The 19,651-nt window shown below is 46.9% G+C and overlaps 1 protein-coding gene across 1 annotated transcript in view; it reads left to right on the top strand.

The window, feature by feature from the left end:
* Nucleotides 1-19,237, top strand: part of LOC112116887 (transmembrane protein 263-like) — a 311,024-nt gene extending 291,787 nt beyond the window's left edge. The window contains exon 3 of the mRNA XM_024214628.3: nucleotides 16,961-19,237. Coding sequence (XP_024070396.1) covers nucleotides 16,961-17,247 — 287 coding nt within the window. The 3' untranslated portion in view covers nucleotides 17,248-19,237. The remainder of the gene's footprint in view (nucleotides 1-16,960) is intronic.
* Nucleotides 19,238-19,651: the final 414 nt, after the last annotated feature.

The raw sequence follows: 19,651 nt of genomic DNA on the forward strand, positions 1-19,651 counted from the left end.
TGTAAGGTCTGTCTGTCAGTGGGAGGAGAGTCCAGAAAAGGCCCATTGGGGGTTATTTAAATTGAGGAAGATTGTTCTTGCTTTTTTAAACCAAAATAATATTCCAGGTATTGATCCCATTTTAAATCCTTGCTTGGATCAGGATGTGCGTTGGGTGTTCTCTAGCAATAACACACCTTTATACCAGGGCTCATAGGCACCACAGTAATTCAAATAGTCCAGGATTGCCAACTTTCTGATTGCAAAAAATCAAACACCCTCCGCTCCTGCCCCACCCCACCCCTTTTCCAACTCCTCGCCCTCTGCTCACTCCATCCCCCCTCCCACTATCGCTCACTCTCCCCCACCGTCGCTCACTAGCTCATTTTCACTGGGCTGGAGCAGGGGGTTGGAGTATAGGAGGGGGTGAGGGCTCCAGCTAGGGGTGCAGGCTCTGGGGTGGGGCTTGGGGATGCAGGAGGGAGGTCCGGGCTGGGGCCGAGGGGTTGGGAGTGCAGGAAGGGTCTCAGTGCTGGGACAGGGGGTTCGGGTACGAGAGGGGGCTCAGGGTGCAGGCTCCAGGTGGCACTTACCTCAGGCAGCTCTCAGAAGCAGCTGGCATGTCCCTACAGCAACAGCAGGCTGCCTTTGACCTACAGGCTGAGTTTGGGCACTCTGATGTGAAGCTAAAGGAGTGGCTGACAGGCAGATCTTGCAGCTCAAGGCAGTGGCACCTAGAAGTACCCGTATGTGGTATCTCTCAAGAAACCAACCATCCTGCCCTCCACGCTGCAATGTCTGAAGTGCTGCAGGTCATGGGAGGGGTATGAAAAAAGAATAATAAAGGTCCTGGGGACTTACTGCCTGGATGGATAGATGGACGGACGGATTTTGGATAAGGCCACCCTGGCCCAGTGTGGGGTGGGGATGTTGCAGCACAGTCAGAAATGGTATTTCAGTTCAGCTGAGTTATTGGTGACTCTGTCTTCAGCACCTGTTCCTGCGTCCCTCTGAGCAGCAATCCACAGCATGTGTGCAGTGGTGGTGGGGTGCCCAGTATTTCCTCACGTTTTACAGCAGCAAAAACATATCAGCATGGCAAGGCTGGGCTACATCAACGCATTGAGGCTAATAAGTTTCTTCTTAAATTGAAGGTCTAAAAGACTGGTGTCGTTGTTGAATTGTTTTCTCTTTGGGCCATTTGCGCTCTCAGGAATATTAGTTGGTATTTTGGCTTTGCAACCAGAACAGCCTGATAACAAAAAGGGGCAAAGCCCCCTCTGCAAGTGGCTGGGATTCTCTTGGCATATGTGCTGCTGGAAAAGGTGACTTGATTGTTCCCCATGTAAATGTGTCAATCACCAAAGCTCCCCCTGATCTCCATTGAAGAAGTGTCGTGCATACCCTGCTGCATGCATGCTGTAATGCAGGAAGACAGCACAGACAGGGAAAACACTTTGCATACATGCCATGGACAATGGAATTCCTGAAACCCTCGCACATCATCTTCCATTGACATATCTGTCTGTCCCTGTCACATCCGAGAGCAGCTGTATTAAGGAAAAGTGTGCCTATGGCTGGAGGTCCAGCAGGTCTTGCGAATACCCCCCACCACTGGTCTTCTGAACACAACAGGCTCTTTCCACAGCTATAGGCAAACTCATGGCTTTGGCTCTGGGAAGGGTTTCTAATCATTCTTTGTTTAGCCTAAGCATGAAGAGAAAATTCCCAGTATCGGTTTTTAGAGAGATGGGCCAGATTTTCAGAGGTGCTAAGCGGACAATCCCAATCAAGTCAATGGGAGTCACAAGTGCTTGGGCCCCTGTAGATCTGGCCTGTAATTGTCACTGTTGCTTGTTGTCTGAAGCTTCTAGGAGGGTTTTACAAATTATTTCCTTCCCTGCCCATAACTTTTACCTCCTCGTTCCCCTGCCCCTCAACTTCCTTAACGGGACTCTTGCTTTGTTTGCCTTTTCTGCCCTTCTTAGGTGATCTGTTTCTGCCCAGCTCGGCAGAGTTGATAATTAACTTGTGCTCCCTCTACTGCCTGGGTGGTTGTGTACCAGCAAAGTGCACAGTAATTGTAGGTCCTATGTATTATTTTCAAATTCTCTGATGGAATGGATTTGAAAAAAGAAACTACTGAATAATCTGAGATTCAACATGGGGTGATATCATTCGTCTGTGCTAGTAGGAATGTGTTGGGCACCTCCAGGCAGGCCAGCCTCTGAGACTGTGTGGAGTGGTGGGGTCATGACAGTTGCAGGCAGTGTCAGATTGACATCCAAAGGTCAGTTCATATCCTACGGACTGTATGGCCTTTGAGGGCTGATAGATCTGATCTATGCTATGAGAGTATGGGTTAGAAAAAGTATCTTTGTTTTTAATCCCTTTATGCCAGGGAGAAACATGCCATATGTTGTCATTAAATATCCATGCTTCTCCAGTCCTCCCTATCTTTACCACTGTCCTAGCCATGTATGCAGCAAGATTTACAGCAGTATATGAAATGGGTCACCTAGTGGAAAGGTAACCTGCAGAAAGGGTCTTGTTTGACTGCCTTTCTCCCATTGCCTGGAGATACGCCCTGCAGACTGAAGTCCATCAGCAAACAAGGATGGTCAGAAAGCAGAGTGGGGAGGACAGGAGACCTTCAGCCCATAGGGCACTATGGAAATACTTCAGAGTTGGCCACTCTTCTCCAGGCAGTTACAGGAAATACCCAGAGATAATGTCAAGACTGATTCAGGAATCAACCAGCCAAGAGATGTCTGGGGCTTCTCCACTCCTTAGCGTGGGCTTAGTCTCCTCATTGCCTGCTTGGTGGGAGTGGGGAAGGAAAGCAGCAGTAAGTTAGTGCAAAACCTCTGGAGTGGAACTTGAAGAGTGCATCTGTCTTCAGGGGGAGGAGGAGGGAAGTTTAATGCTGTTGTCTCTCAGTTATTCCAGCTGTTTCATCCACTAATGGAGGGGGAACTTCCTGAGGGAGGCCTAAATATCCAGCCAGCTCTGAGAGCAAAACCAGACCCCCCAACTCCACTGAAAAGCTGCCTCATATGTCACAGCAGTGACCGTTCCAAGGCATCTGCAGCCTTAGTTACTGAAGGATCCACAAATGCAGCACCCTATAAACCCTGCCATGACTGCAAGGAAGGGAGATTTGTTGTCTCCTTGAACAATGTTAGTACCACCTTAATTTGTGTATTCAGCTCTTAGATACCATATTTGCATAACAATATTTTATATAGTGCTTTTCATCAGTACACCTTAAAGTGCTTCACAGTCTTTAATATGTTTATCCTCACAACACACTTGAGAGGTAGGGAAGTGCTATTGTCCCCATTTTGGGGGAGGTGGAGGTTGTGTGTGTTAAGAAGTGATAGAGGGAGAAGGTGAATTTTGGAACAAGGGGTTTACCTTGGGGTGTTACTTCTGTTCTGGATGAGGTCTGACAGTGGGACATGTGAGACGTGAATTGGTTGTGTTCTTTCTCTTCCAGCTTTGCTGCTGGGGACAAGCACTCTAGCCACTCATCTGCCATCTCCCTGATGCCTGCCCACGCAGGGGTGCAGCACTCTCCTCTGTAAAGCTGACAGCTAAGATTATAAACAACCTTTTGAGACTTAGCCACTGAATGTGCCATATTGGCAGAATAACAATGGGCTTCCCCTGGCTCTAGCACCTGCCTAGTGCTGCACTGCGCTGGGGTGGGCAAGCGTAGCTAGTCTTGCGTCCCTGATGAGTGTAATGTGTGATCAGAGCAGTCTGTTCTTTTCCTGATGGTCTTTTAGCTCAAGAAGTCGTGTAAAGCTTCTGAGACTGACAAGGCAGCTCCCCTGATTACAGTATTGCTAATGCCAAAAGCTCAAAAACTGTGTCAGACTCCAAAAAATCATGAGATTTGTTTTCAAAGAATGTTTCAGTCTTCTTTTCTCTCTCTTGATTTCTGAGCTCCCCCCGTGGGAGTCTGACAATTCAACTTGGTACTTCTGGGCCTCTTGCTGGTGACAACCATCTTGATGGAAAGGAACAGCATTCATTGCCCAGATACTACAAAGACGGGAAGAGCAATGGCAGCTAAGATTGTAAACCAGCTTCCATCCAGCTGCATTTGGGATTAAGGGACAGGACGGGGATAGAACATGACTGTTTAAACAGAACTTGTGGGGTTACACTGACAGATGTATAACGAGTAGTGTGATTTTTGGCCCCAAACTGCAGGAGCTCTCACTAGAGACTCAAACTGAGACTGGGGCTCCATTGTGTTAGGCTCTTAGGGTGACCAGATGTCCTGATTTTATAGGGACAGTCCTAATGTTTGGGTCTTTTTCTTATATAGGCTCCTATTACCCCTCACCCCCATCCCAATTTTTCACATTTGCTGTCTGGTCAACCTATAGGCACTGCACACATAGAGACAGTCCCTGCCCTGGAGACCTTGCAATCTCATGGAGGTGAGTTTGACATAGGAGCAGGAACTGGCACTTGCCAAACTCATCTCATATAGGGGCATGTAAAAATTCATTAGATGGAAACCAGTTTTAATTAGGGCTGTCGATTAATCGCAGTTAACTCACACGATTAAATAAAAAAAATAATCGTGAGTAAAAAAATTAATTGCAGCTGAAATTTCACTTTTAAACAATCGAATACCAATTGAAATGTATTAAATATTTTGGATGTTTTTCTACATTTCCAAATATATTGATTTCAATTACAATACAGAATGCAAAGTGTATAGTGCTCACTTTATATTATCTTTATTACAAATATTTGAACTGTAAAAATGATAAACAAAAGAAATACTATTTTTCAATTCACCTCCTAGAAGTACTGTAGTGCAATCTCTTTATCATGAAAGTGCAACTCACAAATGTAGATTTTTTTTGTTACATAACTGCACTCAAAAACAAAACAATGTAAAACTTTAGAGCCAACAAATCCACTCAGTCCTACATCTTGTTCAGCCAATTGCTAAGACAAACAGGTTTGTTTATATTTACAGGAGATAATGCTGCCCGCTTCTTTTTTACAATGTCACCTGAAAGTGAGAACAGATGTTCGCATGGCACTTTTGTAGCTGGCATTGCAAGGTATTTACCTGCCAAATATGCTAAACATTCGTATGCCCCTTCATGCTTTGGCCACCATTCCAGAGGACATGCTTCCATACTGATGACACTCATAAAAAAAATAATGCATTAATTAAATTTGTGACTGAACTCCTTGGGGGAGAATTGTATGTCTCCTGCTCTGTGTTTTACCCGCATTGTGCCATATATTTCATGTTATAGCAGTCTTGGAGGATGACCCAGCATGTTGTTCGTTTTAAGAACACTTTCACTGCAGATTTGACAAAACGCAAAGAAGGTACCAATGTGAGATTTCTAAAGATAGTTACAGCACTCAACGCAAGATTTAAGAATCTGAAGTGCCTTGCAAAATCTGAGGGTTTGGAGCATGCTTTCAGAAGTCTTAAAAGAGCAACACTCCGATTCAGAAACTACAGAATCTGAACCACCAAAAAAGAAAATCAACCTTCTGCTGGTGGCATCTGACTCAGATGATGAAAATGAACATGCTCACTGCTTTGGATTGTTATTGAGCAGAACCCATCATCAGCATGGACGCATGTCCTCTGGAATGGTGATTGAAGCATGAAGGGACATATGAATCTTTAGCGTATCTGGCACATAAATATCTTTCAATGCCGGCTACAACAGTGCCATACGAATGTCTGTTCTCACTTTCAGGTGACATTGTAAACAAGAAGCGGGCAGTATTATCTCCTGCACATGTAAACAAACTTGTTTGTCTGAGCGATTGGCTGAACAAGAAGTAGGACTGAGTGGACTTGTAGGCTCTAAAGTTTGACATTGTTTTGTTTTTGAATGCGGGTTTTTTTGTGCATAATTCTACATTTGTAAGTTCAACTTTCATGATAAAGAGATTGCACTACAGTATTTGTATTAAGGGAATTGAAAAACACTATTAATTTTCACAGTGCAAATATTTATAATAAAAATAAATATAAGGTGAGTACTGTACACTTTGTATTCTGTGTTGAAATTGAAATCAATATATTTGAAAATGTGGAAAACATACAAAAATGTTTAAATAAATGGTATTTTATTATTGTTTAACAGCGCGATTAAGTGTGATTCATTTTTTTAATCGCTTGACAGCCCTCGTTTTAATCCTTATTGAGCTGGGCAGGAGTTAAACTGGTGACCTACAGGTGGAAAACTCTATAGCTTATTAGCAGCGCCCTGAGGCTTCCACTCCTCTAGGAATACTGATGTGACACCTTTTGAGTATGAGGCTTGCTTTCTGGAAAGAAGTTTACTAAAACCATGTTCTGCTCTTTAGGAACTTACACGGGCAGGGTCTTCTGCTCTCTGGAAACACAGTCAAAATTTCCTACACACTGCTCTCACTCTCAAACACACTCTGGGCTTGTCTACATGAACACTTAGTTCATAGTAAATGGGGATGTAAATCTACCACATTCTAGCCTGCCGCCCACTAAGTGCTCATGTGAACCTTGCTGATGTGCACTAAAAGTGCACTTTAATCTACTCCTGTTTCAGAGCAAGTACATCAAAGCAAACTAGGGAACTTTTAGTGCACGGCAGCAGGGTCCACACGGACTGTTAGTGCACGGCAGGTTCGTGCGGGATAGATTAACAGCCCAGCATGCCACCAACCAAGTGTTCATAGAGACAAGCCCTCAGCCTTCCATGTCCTGTTCCGGAAGGGACAGCCCCTGTTAACCAATATACAAGCACTAGAAATTGCAACAGTAAAATAAATATTAACACAACAATGAAAGTAACTTCTAAGCACAATGTTTTACAATATAAAATCATTGCAACAATTACTTCAGGGTCCTTACAACTAGCTCTTATACATGTATTTTTTCCACTTCTGTTGTTCCACAGCAGAGTCTGAACCCACAAATTTGAGACCCACAGCACAGACCTCTTCTACTTCAGTGAAAGGAGTGAGTGGGAGCTCCTAGAGCAGGGGTGGCCAACCCAAGCCTGAGAAGGAGCCAGAATTTACCAATGTACATTGCCAAAGAGCCACAGTAATACCTCAGCAACCCCCCATCAGCTCACCCCCACTCCTAGCACCTCCCACCCACCGGCAGCCCTGCCAATCAGCACCTCCCCCTCCCTCCCCACACCTCCCGATCAAGTGTTTCGTGGCGTGCAAGAGGCTCTAGGTTGGGGGAGGAGCGAGGGGGGTGGGGGTGGGAAGGGGTGGAGTGGGGACAGGGCCTGTAGTAGAGCCAGGGGTTGAGCAGTGAGCACCCCCCGGCACATTGAAAAGTTGGCGCCTGTAGCTCCAGCCTCGGAGTCAGTGCCTATACAAGGAGCCACATATTAACTTCTGAAGAGCCGCATGTGGCTCCGGAGCCACAGGTTGGCCACCCCTGCCCTACAGGGAGACCCAGCACACGCGCTGTGAGTGGGTTACATGAGTATATATGTGAGACAAAGACTGGGCGCAAGATTCCTGATTTCTAACTGTGAGAAGTAGTCTAGTAGTTGCAGACAGTATATTCTATTGTAACAACACACTATTTGGGTCATCTGCAGGAACTGAATGTCGGACCTCTGATGTAAAAGCATGAGCCTCTGCCACTTGAGCGAAGGAACCTGATCTCTTTGTGCACAAGCAGTAGCAGAATCATAAACATCTAAAGTGGGTCAAGCTGCTAGACACAGCCGCGCTGCGTTAGTGTGGGTTATAGAATCATCGAATTTGCCATGTTTCTTCTGAAAGACTCTGGCAAAGTGGATGAGCCTTGAGTCTGTTATAATCGAGAGGTAGGTTCGATTGCTAGGCCTGCCTGAAGTGTCCTTGTCCAAGCTCTCAGATGTCTTGCCGGTGAAATGCATGAATGACAGGCACCTCTTCAAAGGTAGCCATATGAAGCTTTGTTTAATAAGGGTTGTGAAGGGCACAGACATAGTAACAGCAGTCAATAGAAGAGCTAGTACTAACTCCGAATCTGTGGGCTTGCATTTCAGGCCTCCTTCCCTGTCAGGTAAGTTCTGCCGCTCTCATATGCCTGCGGCAGGGACTGAAATCATGTTACTACAGATAAAATCCTCAAATGTGGCAACATTGTGATGGGAAGGACCCATAGCCAATGTGGGACAGAGGAGCCTGCAGGGATCTATGAGTCTGCCATAGTGTAAAACCCACCAGGGAGTGCCAGAGCATGAAAGAGGAGCCATTTCTTACAGCAGGTTGAAGTACACCTCTACCCCAATATAACGCTGTCCTCGGGAGCCAAAAATCTTACCGCATTATAGGTGAAACCGCGTTATATCGAACTTGCTTTGATCCGCCGGAGTGCACAATCCCGCCCTCCCCCTCCCCCCCCCGGAGTGCTGCTTTACTGCGTTATATTCGAATTCATGTTATATCGGGTCACGTTATATTGGGGTAGAGGTGTATGTTGTTTACTCCCATTGTTTGTCAAGACCTCATAGAAGCGTGACAATGACCTTTATTTCTTTACAGATTTTGTCCTTTCACAAATATTAATTATTTTTCTCCTGTGTTTTTATCTGCGCTGAATTAACAGGGCTGTTTTTAACTGGAGCCTCTAGCTCATTTAAGGGCTTTTCATGCCAGATACCATAACTATCTGCTAAAAACAGTCTGAGAATGGAGCATAACTACTACCACTACCAAACCAGTGGGGGCGAGGAGGGGACACAAAAAACTGGAGTTTGCATTGATCTTACAAAAAGAGAAGTTAAAAAAAATCTCTTCAGCTGAGTGGCAGGTGATTTTTTTTAAAGAAAATAACATCTAGATTCTGAAAGCTTTATCCGATTATAAAAGTTTCATGCCTCTGAGACTCTCTTGAGCCCTGGAACTGCTTTGTGGGTTTGTTTGGTGATTTGAATGTGGAAAATAACAATAATATTTACTGCAGCCACATCTAAAGACCCCAGCTTGAGATCAGGACCCATTGTCCTAGGCATTGCACATGCACAAGTAAGAGATGGTCTCTGCCCGAAAGAGTTTACAGTTCTAAATCTCCTAGTGGCCATGTGACCCCAGCAGGAAGATAAATAGCGTGGGTTTCTGATGCTGTTTTAGATTATCCATTCCCACTAGGCCTTCAGTCAAAGGCTTTGTCTGATGCAAAAGCTCAGAGACTGAGCAGGGAAGAGAAGCTGATGGCAGACTGGGACCACTGAAAAAATTATGTTCAGCCAAGCTAGGGTTGAGGCTTTTTTAGTGCTTATAGCAAGAGAGAGAGGGAGACTACCTACGGTAAAGTCCAGTCAATAGCAGCCACTCGTTACTCTGGCATGCCTTAGTTATGGGTTAATGTGGCTCACCCTGGAAATTGAGATTCTGGGTGGATGGGTGAGCAGTGACGTAACTGGGTGCCCCTCAGAATTTTTCAAGGGCAGATTGAAATCTGAATCCTTTTAGGTATCTCCTTTGACAGTATCACCAGCCTTTTGGCATATTGTAGGTACCTGAATGACCTGCCCAGCCAGCCACACACACAAGTTCTGGCCTTCTGCATCCATTGTACATTGGGAAGAGGAGGAAATGTTACTGTGCTGCAGGCCCTTTTAGGAAATGGCTTGTTGAGATTTCCTTCCCCCTAATGCTAAATCGTGAGTGGGGGATGCCACGTTTATCCTGCCAAAGGCCCCTAATGTGGGCCCATCTATATTATAACCTCTACCATGTGGCAGGAGATGTTGTTTATTTGTATTATAATGTGCATAGATGCCGCAACAGAGATCAGGGCTCCAGTATGCCAGGCACTGTACAAACACAAAAGGAGACAGAGTCGCTACCCTCAAGAGTTGCAAATGAAATAAATAGGATGGATAAACAACTCAGGCCCAGCAAGGGGAAGTGTCTTGCCCAAGGTCACACACAGATCAGTGGTCGAGCTGAGAATGGAACCCTGGTCTCCAGAGTCCCAGGCTAGTGTCCAATGTTGCTTCTACCAGGTTGTTCCTGAACGCAGTTACCTTTTGTAGTGCAGATGGAATGTTAACCATGCTAAAGACTTGAGCTGTCCTCAGTTCAAAGATATAGTCAGTGTCCCATCTAGGGTTGCCACCCATCCAGGTTTTACCCAGACAGTCTGGTTTTTGGCTTCTGCGTCCGGGTGCCATTTAGGGTTGTCAGGGGCCCAGTTTTCAACCGGAAAGTTCTGTCAAAAAGGGGACCTGGCAACCCTAAATGGCATCCAAACCAAAAGTCTGCTTACTGTGGGGCAGGAGCAGGCGCCAGACCATTAACCTGCGCCAGCCCCTGCTCAGCTGGGGCTGCCTCCCCCCTGCAGGCAGCCTCCTTGAGACGATCCAGTGATGGGCGGGGATGAGGGCAGGGCCTTGGGGAGAAGAGGCAGAGCAGGGGCGGGGCCTTTAAGGGGAGAGGTGGGGCATGGAGTCAGGCCTCGGGGGTCCAGTTATCAGCAATTAGAGCACCCTAGTCCCATCTAGCCTACAAAAGTAACCGTGTCATAACCAGGTGCTCTGTAGTCGGCCCTTAGCAGTAAAGGTGTGGAGCTGAAATGGAAACAGTGTATCAGGAATCAAAAAGGAACAAAACACCTTCTAAAATGTATCAGACCCAGCCACTATCCCCCGGTTGAAGGCTACCCTCCCAGTTCCTTACTTACAGCAGTGACTAAATGCAACACAGATCCTCACACTTCCATAATCAGAGTTTACACTGCTTCACCCTCAAGGCTCAGCTGAGGAAAACAAGCCACTCCATATCACTGTTCGTTTACCCTCCTGAACTCTGTCTTTGAGTACTTCAAGGTAGACACTACAGCAGCTAATAATGCTCACAGGGCATGTGCAGGGAACAATTAAAGCTCGTTGTGCCACTGAGGAGCCCTGTGGTGTGCTGGGATTGGGAGACAGCTGCCCCCATTTTGCTGAGTGCAGCAGCCTCCCGAGCAGCCGGTGGCGGTGAGCGGCAAACATGTCTCACTGATTGCAGACCCCGTGAGTTAACATGTAAAAATCAATGGCTAAACTCAAGCTGGCATTTCTGGGCCTCTTGCTGGTGGCAACCATCTTGGTGGAAAGCAACAGCATTCATTGCCTGGATACCACAGGGATGGGGAGAACAAGGCAGCTGAGACTGTAAACCAGCTTCCATCCAGCTGCATCATGGGATTAGTGAGCAGGATTATAACGTGACTGTTCAAACAAAGAGCTAGTTGTTAAATAGCAAACCCTTGCATTTGGCATTGGGGTACAGTACAGTAGGGAGGGATGAATGAACTGCAGTTCCTTTGGGGGCTGCAGGGTGGAGCTATGGCTCATTACAGATGCCACCAGGATGGATCAGGCAGGATTCTTCCAGCTGCACATGAGAGACTTAAAACAAGGCAGTGTCCCTGGTGCAGGGGCTTTTCACAGGTCAAAAGGCCTAAGCTGTGATTTCGTTTGTGAGACACAGCTATCCCTGTGCCCGCACATCAGAAGCTTTCTGTCTCTGCTGCATCTGCCTGTTCTGGAGGCTGTTGCTTATAAGGGAGTGCATTGCCAGACTGAAAAGCTTGGAGACCGGACTCCTTTGTTTATCCCCACAACAGGCACAACACAGCAGCAGGGCAAGTTTCTGCCTTGTCATTGTGCCTGATCTCTCACTGGAGACACCCCTGTTGAGATAAATGGGAAGTTCAGTCTTTGGCATCTTTGCCAAGACTATCAGTGGGATCCAGTCCGTGCCAGCTGTGATGATACACTCACAACACTTCTGTATTCAAAGCACTGCACCAATATGAGCTAATTAACCCTGACAACATTCTTGTGAGTTATGGGTAAGTATCAGGTCCAGTCCCTGTGCTTTAGATGGGGAAACAGACACAGCATTGTGAAACGTTCAAAATCACAAGTCAGGGCCCAAACAATCATTAGATTTTGTATAAACCACATATTTTGGGTTATTTTATTTGCCTTTTGTTTTTTGGGCCTTTAGGAAGCACTCGAGTCCTGTGTTCAGGCATTTCTCCATAACCATGAGTCTAGAAACTTATTCTTTTACAAGTTTCACACACATTCACATGACTCCAAGAGGTGGGGCTTTAAGAAAAATGCAAATAATCATGGGGCTCATGATAAATCATAAGTGTTGGCAACATTTCAGAGGCACAGAAAGAGGAAGTGACTTGCCCAGGAAATCAGTGTTGGGGATGGGATTACAACTTGTAACCAGCTGACTCCCAACCCCGTTCATTCCTCCAGACCCTGCTACCTAACAGTGGTTGTTTGCTAGACTGAGTCCTCCCAACTCATTTCACATTGGTCACCAAACAGTAACCAGAAGCAGATAACCTCTGATGCCTATCAGCTTGGATTAGATTTGAACTAATAGCCCCATCTTTTTGAGCCAACCAGCCTGCCTCTCCCGCCCCTGAAATCTAGGACCAAATGGAAGACAGTACCATAGAGGTGAAAGGCTTTGTTTCCCATTCCCTGACCCAAGCCAGTCCCTCTAGCCTGGGACTGGATTGAAATTAGTGGCCTAAAAATGAAAGGCCCTGTATCCCATTCCTAAACACTCTCCTCACCTGCCCCTGCTCTCGTCTCATAGGTAAGCGGCAAGTACAACTTGCACAAATCCTCTTAGAGAGAAGGATTCTCCTTGTCCATCATATCAGCTGCCGAGGGAAGGAGTAACCCGGGGTCCAGTCTCACTCAGCACTAACATAGCATACAGTTTTGTCATTTCATGTATAATAAATAAATGCAAAACCCTAGGCATTTGCTGCGATGCCTCTGAAAATTGTGTGTGTGTCAATTCTGATGTGCACATTGCCATCCTAACACTCCTCATATGCTCTTTACAGTTCACATTTCCCTTATCGGGTCAGAAAGTGTGGCTTTGTCTGCAGACCCAGCAGGTAGATTCACTGCTCTGTACAGACACCAATCAGGATTGCGAAAGGCCCTGGCTAAGGATGAGAATCTATTGTGTGTGAGTGCTGACCTCAAAGCAGAGAATCAGCATACATGCAGAGGTGCTTTTTTTCCTGTCTTTTTTCCTTCCCTTCTAAATTGGCTTGGGGTGAGGTGAAGCTGAAGGGATCCTTGGAAAGGCCAGGTCATTGATTGAAAGGAAAAGGCTTGACAGATGGTGAAGAGCTTTCATCAGCAGGATGAGCTGCAACAGGCTCCAGGGAATAGCATTCTGCCCGCACTCTGGCTGTGTGTCTGTCTGTCTCTGATTATTTTGTGTATTTTCATCTCTGCTGTCTCTCTCTCTTAATCTGGGCTCCTCTGTGCCACCAAGATGCATAGCTCACTCCATTGTCTGAGAGACTAATTTGCACTGTAAATCTGATGCTTATCTTACATGACAGCTTACTATGGGGCTTACTGCAGTCCTGAAGACAAGCTATCCAGGGACAGCCAGGGAGCTTTAGACAGTTTGACTGGGGTGAAGGATGTACTCCCACCCTGGCACAGTCTCATCTGCTCTGGCTCCCGGGTCAGAGCTTGGGCTTTGTCCCTTGCATTTTGCTGTAACCCATTTTAAGAGAGTCAAAAAATAATCCACTCTGAGTTGAAGTTTGTATCACGACACTCTGGTTCCTCATCAGCTCAGGGGTAGGAAGTCAGAGCTCTGAAATGCTGTTGGAGGGGCCATCAATTTACCAAGGGTGAGGGCTCCACCCTCGCTTCCTGCTGCTCGTGGAAGTTAAGCAGCACATGAGAGCTAGAACCCAAGTGCTGGCAGCCACTTTAGCCTTGGTGATCTCTGAGTCTGGGATTCCTAGCGCTCGCTGCAGCATTGTTGACTTTGTGCCTAGCATAATTAGAAGGATTCGTTGTTCTTGTCTTAACTCCTTAATGCTTCCTGACCCTTTCTCCAACACTTTTTAGTTCTCGGCAGGCCATGTGGCATCTCAACGCTTCTCATATGCATATGCCTCCTCCTCTCTGGTCCCCAGGCTAGTCACCTGAAGGCTTCCATATCTCATCTGATCGATTTGTCTCTAGTGTTGATTGGAAATGGGGACACTAAGCCATTATCATGCAGACCTACTAGACCTACTAGCGCCCTGAGCTTCTGCACCATGATCCCCTCCTGGGACAAGTAGGCTTGTTGCCCTCCATGTCTAGAGAAGGTGGCACATGTAGTGCATTTCTGAGGGATGATACACCACAGTGAACACAAGACTCCAGTGATCCCATCCCATCATAGAAGGGTTAGTCCTTGTGAATATAAAATGGAACCAGTATCAACTTTCACCCCTCCCTCAAAATGGACCTGCTCTGAAGTGTGGTTGATTTTCTGTGCTCCTCTTTTTCACACATCCCTGCCGTTCCTAGTCCAAGTGAGAAGCCAAAGCACCAAAATTGCCATACCAGACAGGCTGCTTTTGGGCGGGGGAGGGGGTTCAAACTAGACCAAAAATGGAGCCCTGGAATCTTTAACTGCTCCCTGCCCCACAGGAAGAGAAGGGCTTTCTTACAAAAGTGCAGTGTTGTTCTGTGGCAGTGAGCCCACTGGCCAGGAACTTTCCTGTAGAACAGGTGGAATTGTAATCACCTGGGACTGTACCAGAAATCGTGCAGAGAGCATATTCTAACCCAGTTTTGCAGACTGGTTAAGTCAGGTAAGGATCTAAATATCAGGGGCTTATCCAAACCCTTTGACACCAACAACTCCTCCTAGCAAGAGCACTGCCTCAGGACTTAGCTACAGGCAGCTGATGGCGCCTCCCAAGCAACTTCCATGAAAGCAAGCAGAGCACCCAAAATTGTCTAAATCAAGAAGGCTCCAACATATGCCAAGTAAGAGACCTGATCAGATGCAGGGACTAGTCCGATTTTAAAAGCACCTTATAGCTATTTTTTGTAAAGGATCCAGAACCACTCCCTTCCCCACGGAGTGACAGTGGCACAGCCTGTTAGTAATTGATCTGATGGGCTGAACTTTAGCCTGCAGTGTGCTTAGAATATGTGGAACACACGGGGACCTGTTTAACAGCTGCACTAAGGAGCCCCTTTGTGCCAAGTGCTCTACAAAACATCCCAAGACAGTCCGTGCTCGAAATAGCTCACAATTTAAGTGAATGACAAAAAGGAACAGGTGGGCAAAACAAACGTGGATGGAGGTGCAGGGTGGGAGGCAAAAGTAACAGTAAATGGAGCAGGATTTGCATAGAAGGCATAGCTCTGATGTCTCCATCAGCCACGGTGTCCAGCATCCGAAGGCCCTGCCATGCTATTAGCTATTCAGCCTCTGCTTTCTGGAGTTCCCAAGCCCTTCACTTGCTAGCAAAGGAAATGCACTGACAAAATCAATATCAGCTGCAATCTGCATGGAAATGAAAGTGGGCGGTGATCTCAAAAGGGTGTTTCCGAGTAGAATTTCCTGTTGCCTGGAATATTATTAGCATTCCAAGTGGAACACTGTTGACTGGTTGAGCTGAGTTAATAGATATGGGGCTCCCTCTTGAATGAGCAGCGATCATTGCAGCATGGTGTGTGTCTGTGAGCACGACCTAATGCGTGAGACATGAAAATCCCTATGAAGATCCAAGGGGACAGACCAGAGCCAGCTGTTGGTTAGCTACAGTAACCTGTTCTTCCCTTGTTCAGCCACTTGGGTCAGTGTGAGTGAATTGCCTGTAACATCTTGGCATCCAGTGACCCATCTATCCACTCTCACTCCGGGGATGTGGCTAGGAATGGGAAGCAGCATTTTGCTGGAGATTCCCCTGCTGAACGGCTCTGAGTGGTCTCAGCCTTTTGTTTGTGGCAATGTGTTCCAGGCCAGTTCCTTTGCATGTCCCATGGACTGTATAAGCATTAGCGGATCTCACTGCTGAGCTCTGAAGAGCCTCTCTCTTCAGAGTGCTTACAAAGTCTCTGTGATTCTCCTTGCCAAGTGACTGACTAATTCTGACAGAACTCCTGGCTTGGGCTCTGTACAGACACATCATTATTATGCAGGCTTTCAGCAGCCTGCCATTCATCTCCACAATTTCCCCACTTCCCAGAACATGGGGAACACATCCCAGTAAAAGCCCTCCTGCTGCATGGTTTTGCTTTATCAAAATGAGTGCATGTGTGTTAGCTATCGGCCCTCTAAGCAGGTGTTAGGTTAGAAAGGACTTTACTAGTTCCAGGACTCCAATGTTTCCAGGGGGAGCTTTCTCTCCTACCCAGCAAGACTCCTTTGCTGTTTTCATGTGGTTGTTTGTAACATATCTCGTATATAGAACTGGCAGCAAATCAGAAGTCCTGGCACCTAAAACATCCCACCCCTCTCCAGAAAAACAGTTACCACTTTGCTGCCTGCATCCAGTATTGGCAGTGGACACAAGCTGAGAGGGGGTGTGGAAGACAACTTCAGAGTTGAAAAGTTAGAACCCCATGAGTAGCAGCTTGGAACTAACCAGCTCCTGAGCCCTGGCAAATTGTGAGCATTGCCCCACGCAAACCATTAAGAGAGAGAACTTCTAAGTGCCCACCAGACAGGTGGCATCTCAGCCATTACAGCTCTGCAGTACTTGCATCTCATGCTAGCAATCCCTTCACTTTAGTGTGGAGGGGAGAGGAATTATGTCCCTTGTTAATGGGGTTCACCTTAAATTGAGGCACTGAGATTCGACAGTTATGTAACTGAGCTTTATTGATCCTTTCTGCACTGCATGGGCATTCACTGAGCACTCACTAACTTCCCAAAGTCTTCTCCTATTATGCACTGGACTGTGTAAATTGTGGTTCCCTGGTAAGTCTCAGCTTTGGTTGCTCCGATGTCCTGGACATTGCAGTGAGGGGGCAGGGGTATTCCTGGGGAAGACTCTAGGTATTGGGGTGTCTGCCTTTTCCTAGCGTGCTGTGGTGGTGAGGAACCCTTCAAAGTTAGACTTGACCAGCGCTATCTAGGAGAAGAGTTTTAGGAGATAATGCATCTAATTGCTTCCCCATTGTCTTTCTCCTTGCAGACTCCAGCAAGGACCATCCACAACAGCAGGCGGGAGTGATCTGGAGAGTGACGGGAGGCCTGTTCAGCATCACGCGGGGAGCTGTGGGGGCGACGTTGGGAGGAGTTGCCTGGGTTGGCAGCAAGAGCCTGGAACTCACCAAAACAGCTGTGACCAGTGTCCCTGCCGCCAGTGTTGGACTGGTAAAGGGCGGCGTTTCGGTGGTGACCAGCGGCGTGGGAGCTGTGGGCAGTGCCGTTGCCAACAAAGTCCCTTTCACCACAAAGAAGAAGGACAAGGCTGACTAACCCTGATTACAGCTTCCTTACAAAAGATCAGTCCATACGCTCCCTCTCCACAGCACCTCTTCAGATTGGAAACAGCCACCTCAGGGAGGGGGCAAAGCACCAGTGCAGACTCCAGTTACAGCCCGCTCAGCACCACCTGCCTGGCTCAGAGCTCACAGAGTCACTGCAAATTCCTTTCACTCCTATCACCTACTGGGGGTCCACTCTCCTCCGAAGGCTTTGTAGGCACAGCTGTCTCTACCCTGCAGTTTCCTTCCCCTTTCTTCCACTCCTCTGGGCTCGGGAGAGTGAGTGGGAACTGGGAGATGGCAGGGGGTGGGTGGGAATAACTGTGCTGCAGCATGAAGCCCACACATGCTCTTGATGTTCCTTTCATTGTATTTAGTTAGGGTTCAGCTTCAGGCCCCTGGGAGGTATTCTTAAGGTTTGTTGGGGGAAAGAGGGAATTGTTATAACAAAGTCCCATTAACATGAAGAAGAGATACTGTGGCTAACGAAGGCTTGTTCCTCCCCCCAGAGAAATGGAGGGGAGTACCCATATCTCTTTGTCTATAGGTCTTAGTCCCCAAGCTGGTCCTCCCAGCTCTGCACTCAGGCTGTGTGCGCCCTTGGAAGAGGGAACCCTCAGCCCTAGCAGAGCAGCTCTCACGGTGATATCACATGAGTATGTTGTACAAACTGGAGCAGATTTCCTAGTTGAGGGGTGAATGGAGGAGGGAATCTCTGTGTCTGTAGCCTGGGGGGAGGGAGTACCAGGTCACCATAGCGCCAGAGTCAGAGGCACCATTGCAACGTTACAGCAGGGAGGCCAAGCCCCTGTAATGTTATAGCAGGAGGCAGCTTCAGCAGTAAGGGGCACCAATGCTTTTGTCACAGGTGATGCAAACTTGGCCTTAATGTAAGCTGGTGCAACCTGCTGAAGTCATTGGCGTTTCTCCCATGCACAGCAGAGTCAGTTTGGCTCCATGCCTTGCTCACGGTACCGCTCCTCAGCCGTGTTAAGGAACATATGTTTTAAAGGTGGGGACCCTGGTTTGCCTCCACGGGATGTAATGTTAAACCCTGGTAAAGCATGTTCCTGAACCTCATTTGAGTCCTGCAGTAGGGGTTAGCCTACGACACCATTCTTACTATGGCTTGGCACCTCAAAGAACAGCTCCCTGAGGTGTGGTGGCACCATTGTGAGCACACAAGCCTGCTTTAGAGAATGATTTCCCTGGATTAGTGAGAGTACACTCCGAAGCCGGTGAGCGTAGAGCTAATGCACAATGCATCAGCAGTTCGTACACCACACACTACTCATGGGGTTCCAACCTGCCTCAGTAGAACGAGCATGTGGCACTAAATAGTCATCCTGTGTTCTTTAGCTCAGCAAAAACCCAGAAACTAAGTCTGCTGCTGCCTCTCCATCCTAACCCACTCATGGTGTTCCAGGTGTCACATGATTCTCTCTGTCTCTGTCTCTCTCTCCCTGAGTCCCCTGCAATCCCCAGGATTAATGGGATAAGGAAAGCCCCAGGTTCCAGCATTAACTCTGCCTTTCCTGGCTTTTGTCAGGTTTTTTGCCTAGATTGTTAGGTTTTGGGGTACATAGAAAAGTGACGCAGTGTTTGCAATGTATTTTATAAATATGCATCTATATTAGCATGTGTGTATGTAATCTGCAGTACACAGGCATGTTTTCAACCAGGTAAACTAAACTGTGCTACTGCTGCAGACCTGTTTACATATTCATCTTTGGCAGTTCCAGCATATAGTTTTTTATATAGGGACGCTGTCCGAATAAAAATAATGTTTTAGAAGATGTTTTTCCCTGTGTTGCCTAATACTTAGTTTATTAAAACCAAAAGAATGTTTAAAAATCTCCTTTACTTTCTCCCCCTACTGCTGTTTGTTTACTTGTTGCCCTTGGCTCCTTTTGGAAGCTCCTGGTCCTAGTCAGTTTCTTTTCCTGGTTCTTGTGCTGTAGCAATGATGCTATGCTTGTCTCTGACACCAGGAAATAAAAACAAGAAAAAAACCCTTTTCACTTAATTGTCTTATACCTGTGAATGCCTTTGGATCCTGTCCTTTATGTGGGGTAGGATTTGAGTGGACCATGTCCCTTCACTAGACAAACTGCATGTCCGGATGTCTCTGCATGACCTGTACTGTGCACTGACCCTGCTATTCGCAGTAATAATGAATAGCTGATCAGCACAGTATGTTGCTCGTGGTAGAAAGAAAGTGGCTTAAGCTGCTTCTTTGTTTTTAGAGAGGAATCTGCTTTGTTGGTGTCTTTTCTGGAGATCTTACTGACACAGACATGCTGGGTTTGACTCTGAAGACAGTAACTTCACTGAGCTACCAGGTGTAGGGTGTGTGTGTGTGTGTGTGTGTGTGTGTGTGTGTGTGTGTGTGTGTG

This window comes from Terrapene carolina, unplaced genomic scaffold (assembly GCF_002925995.2).
Source record: "Terrapene carolina triunguis isolate 2854851 unplaced genomic scaffold, T_m_triunguis-2.0 Scaffold96, whole genome shotgun sequence".
Classification (NCBI taxonomy): Eukaryota; Metazoa; Chordata; order Testudines; family Emydidae; genus Terrapene; species Terrapene triunguis.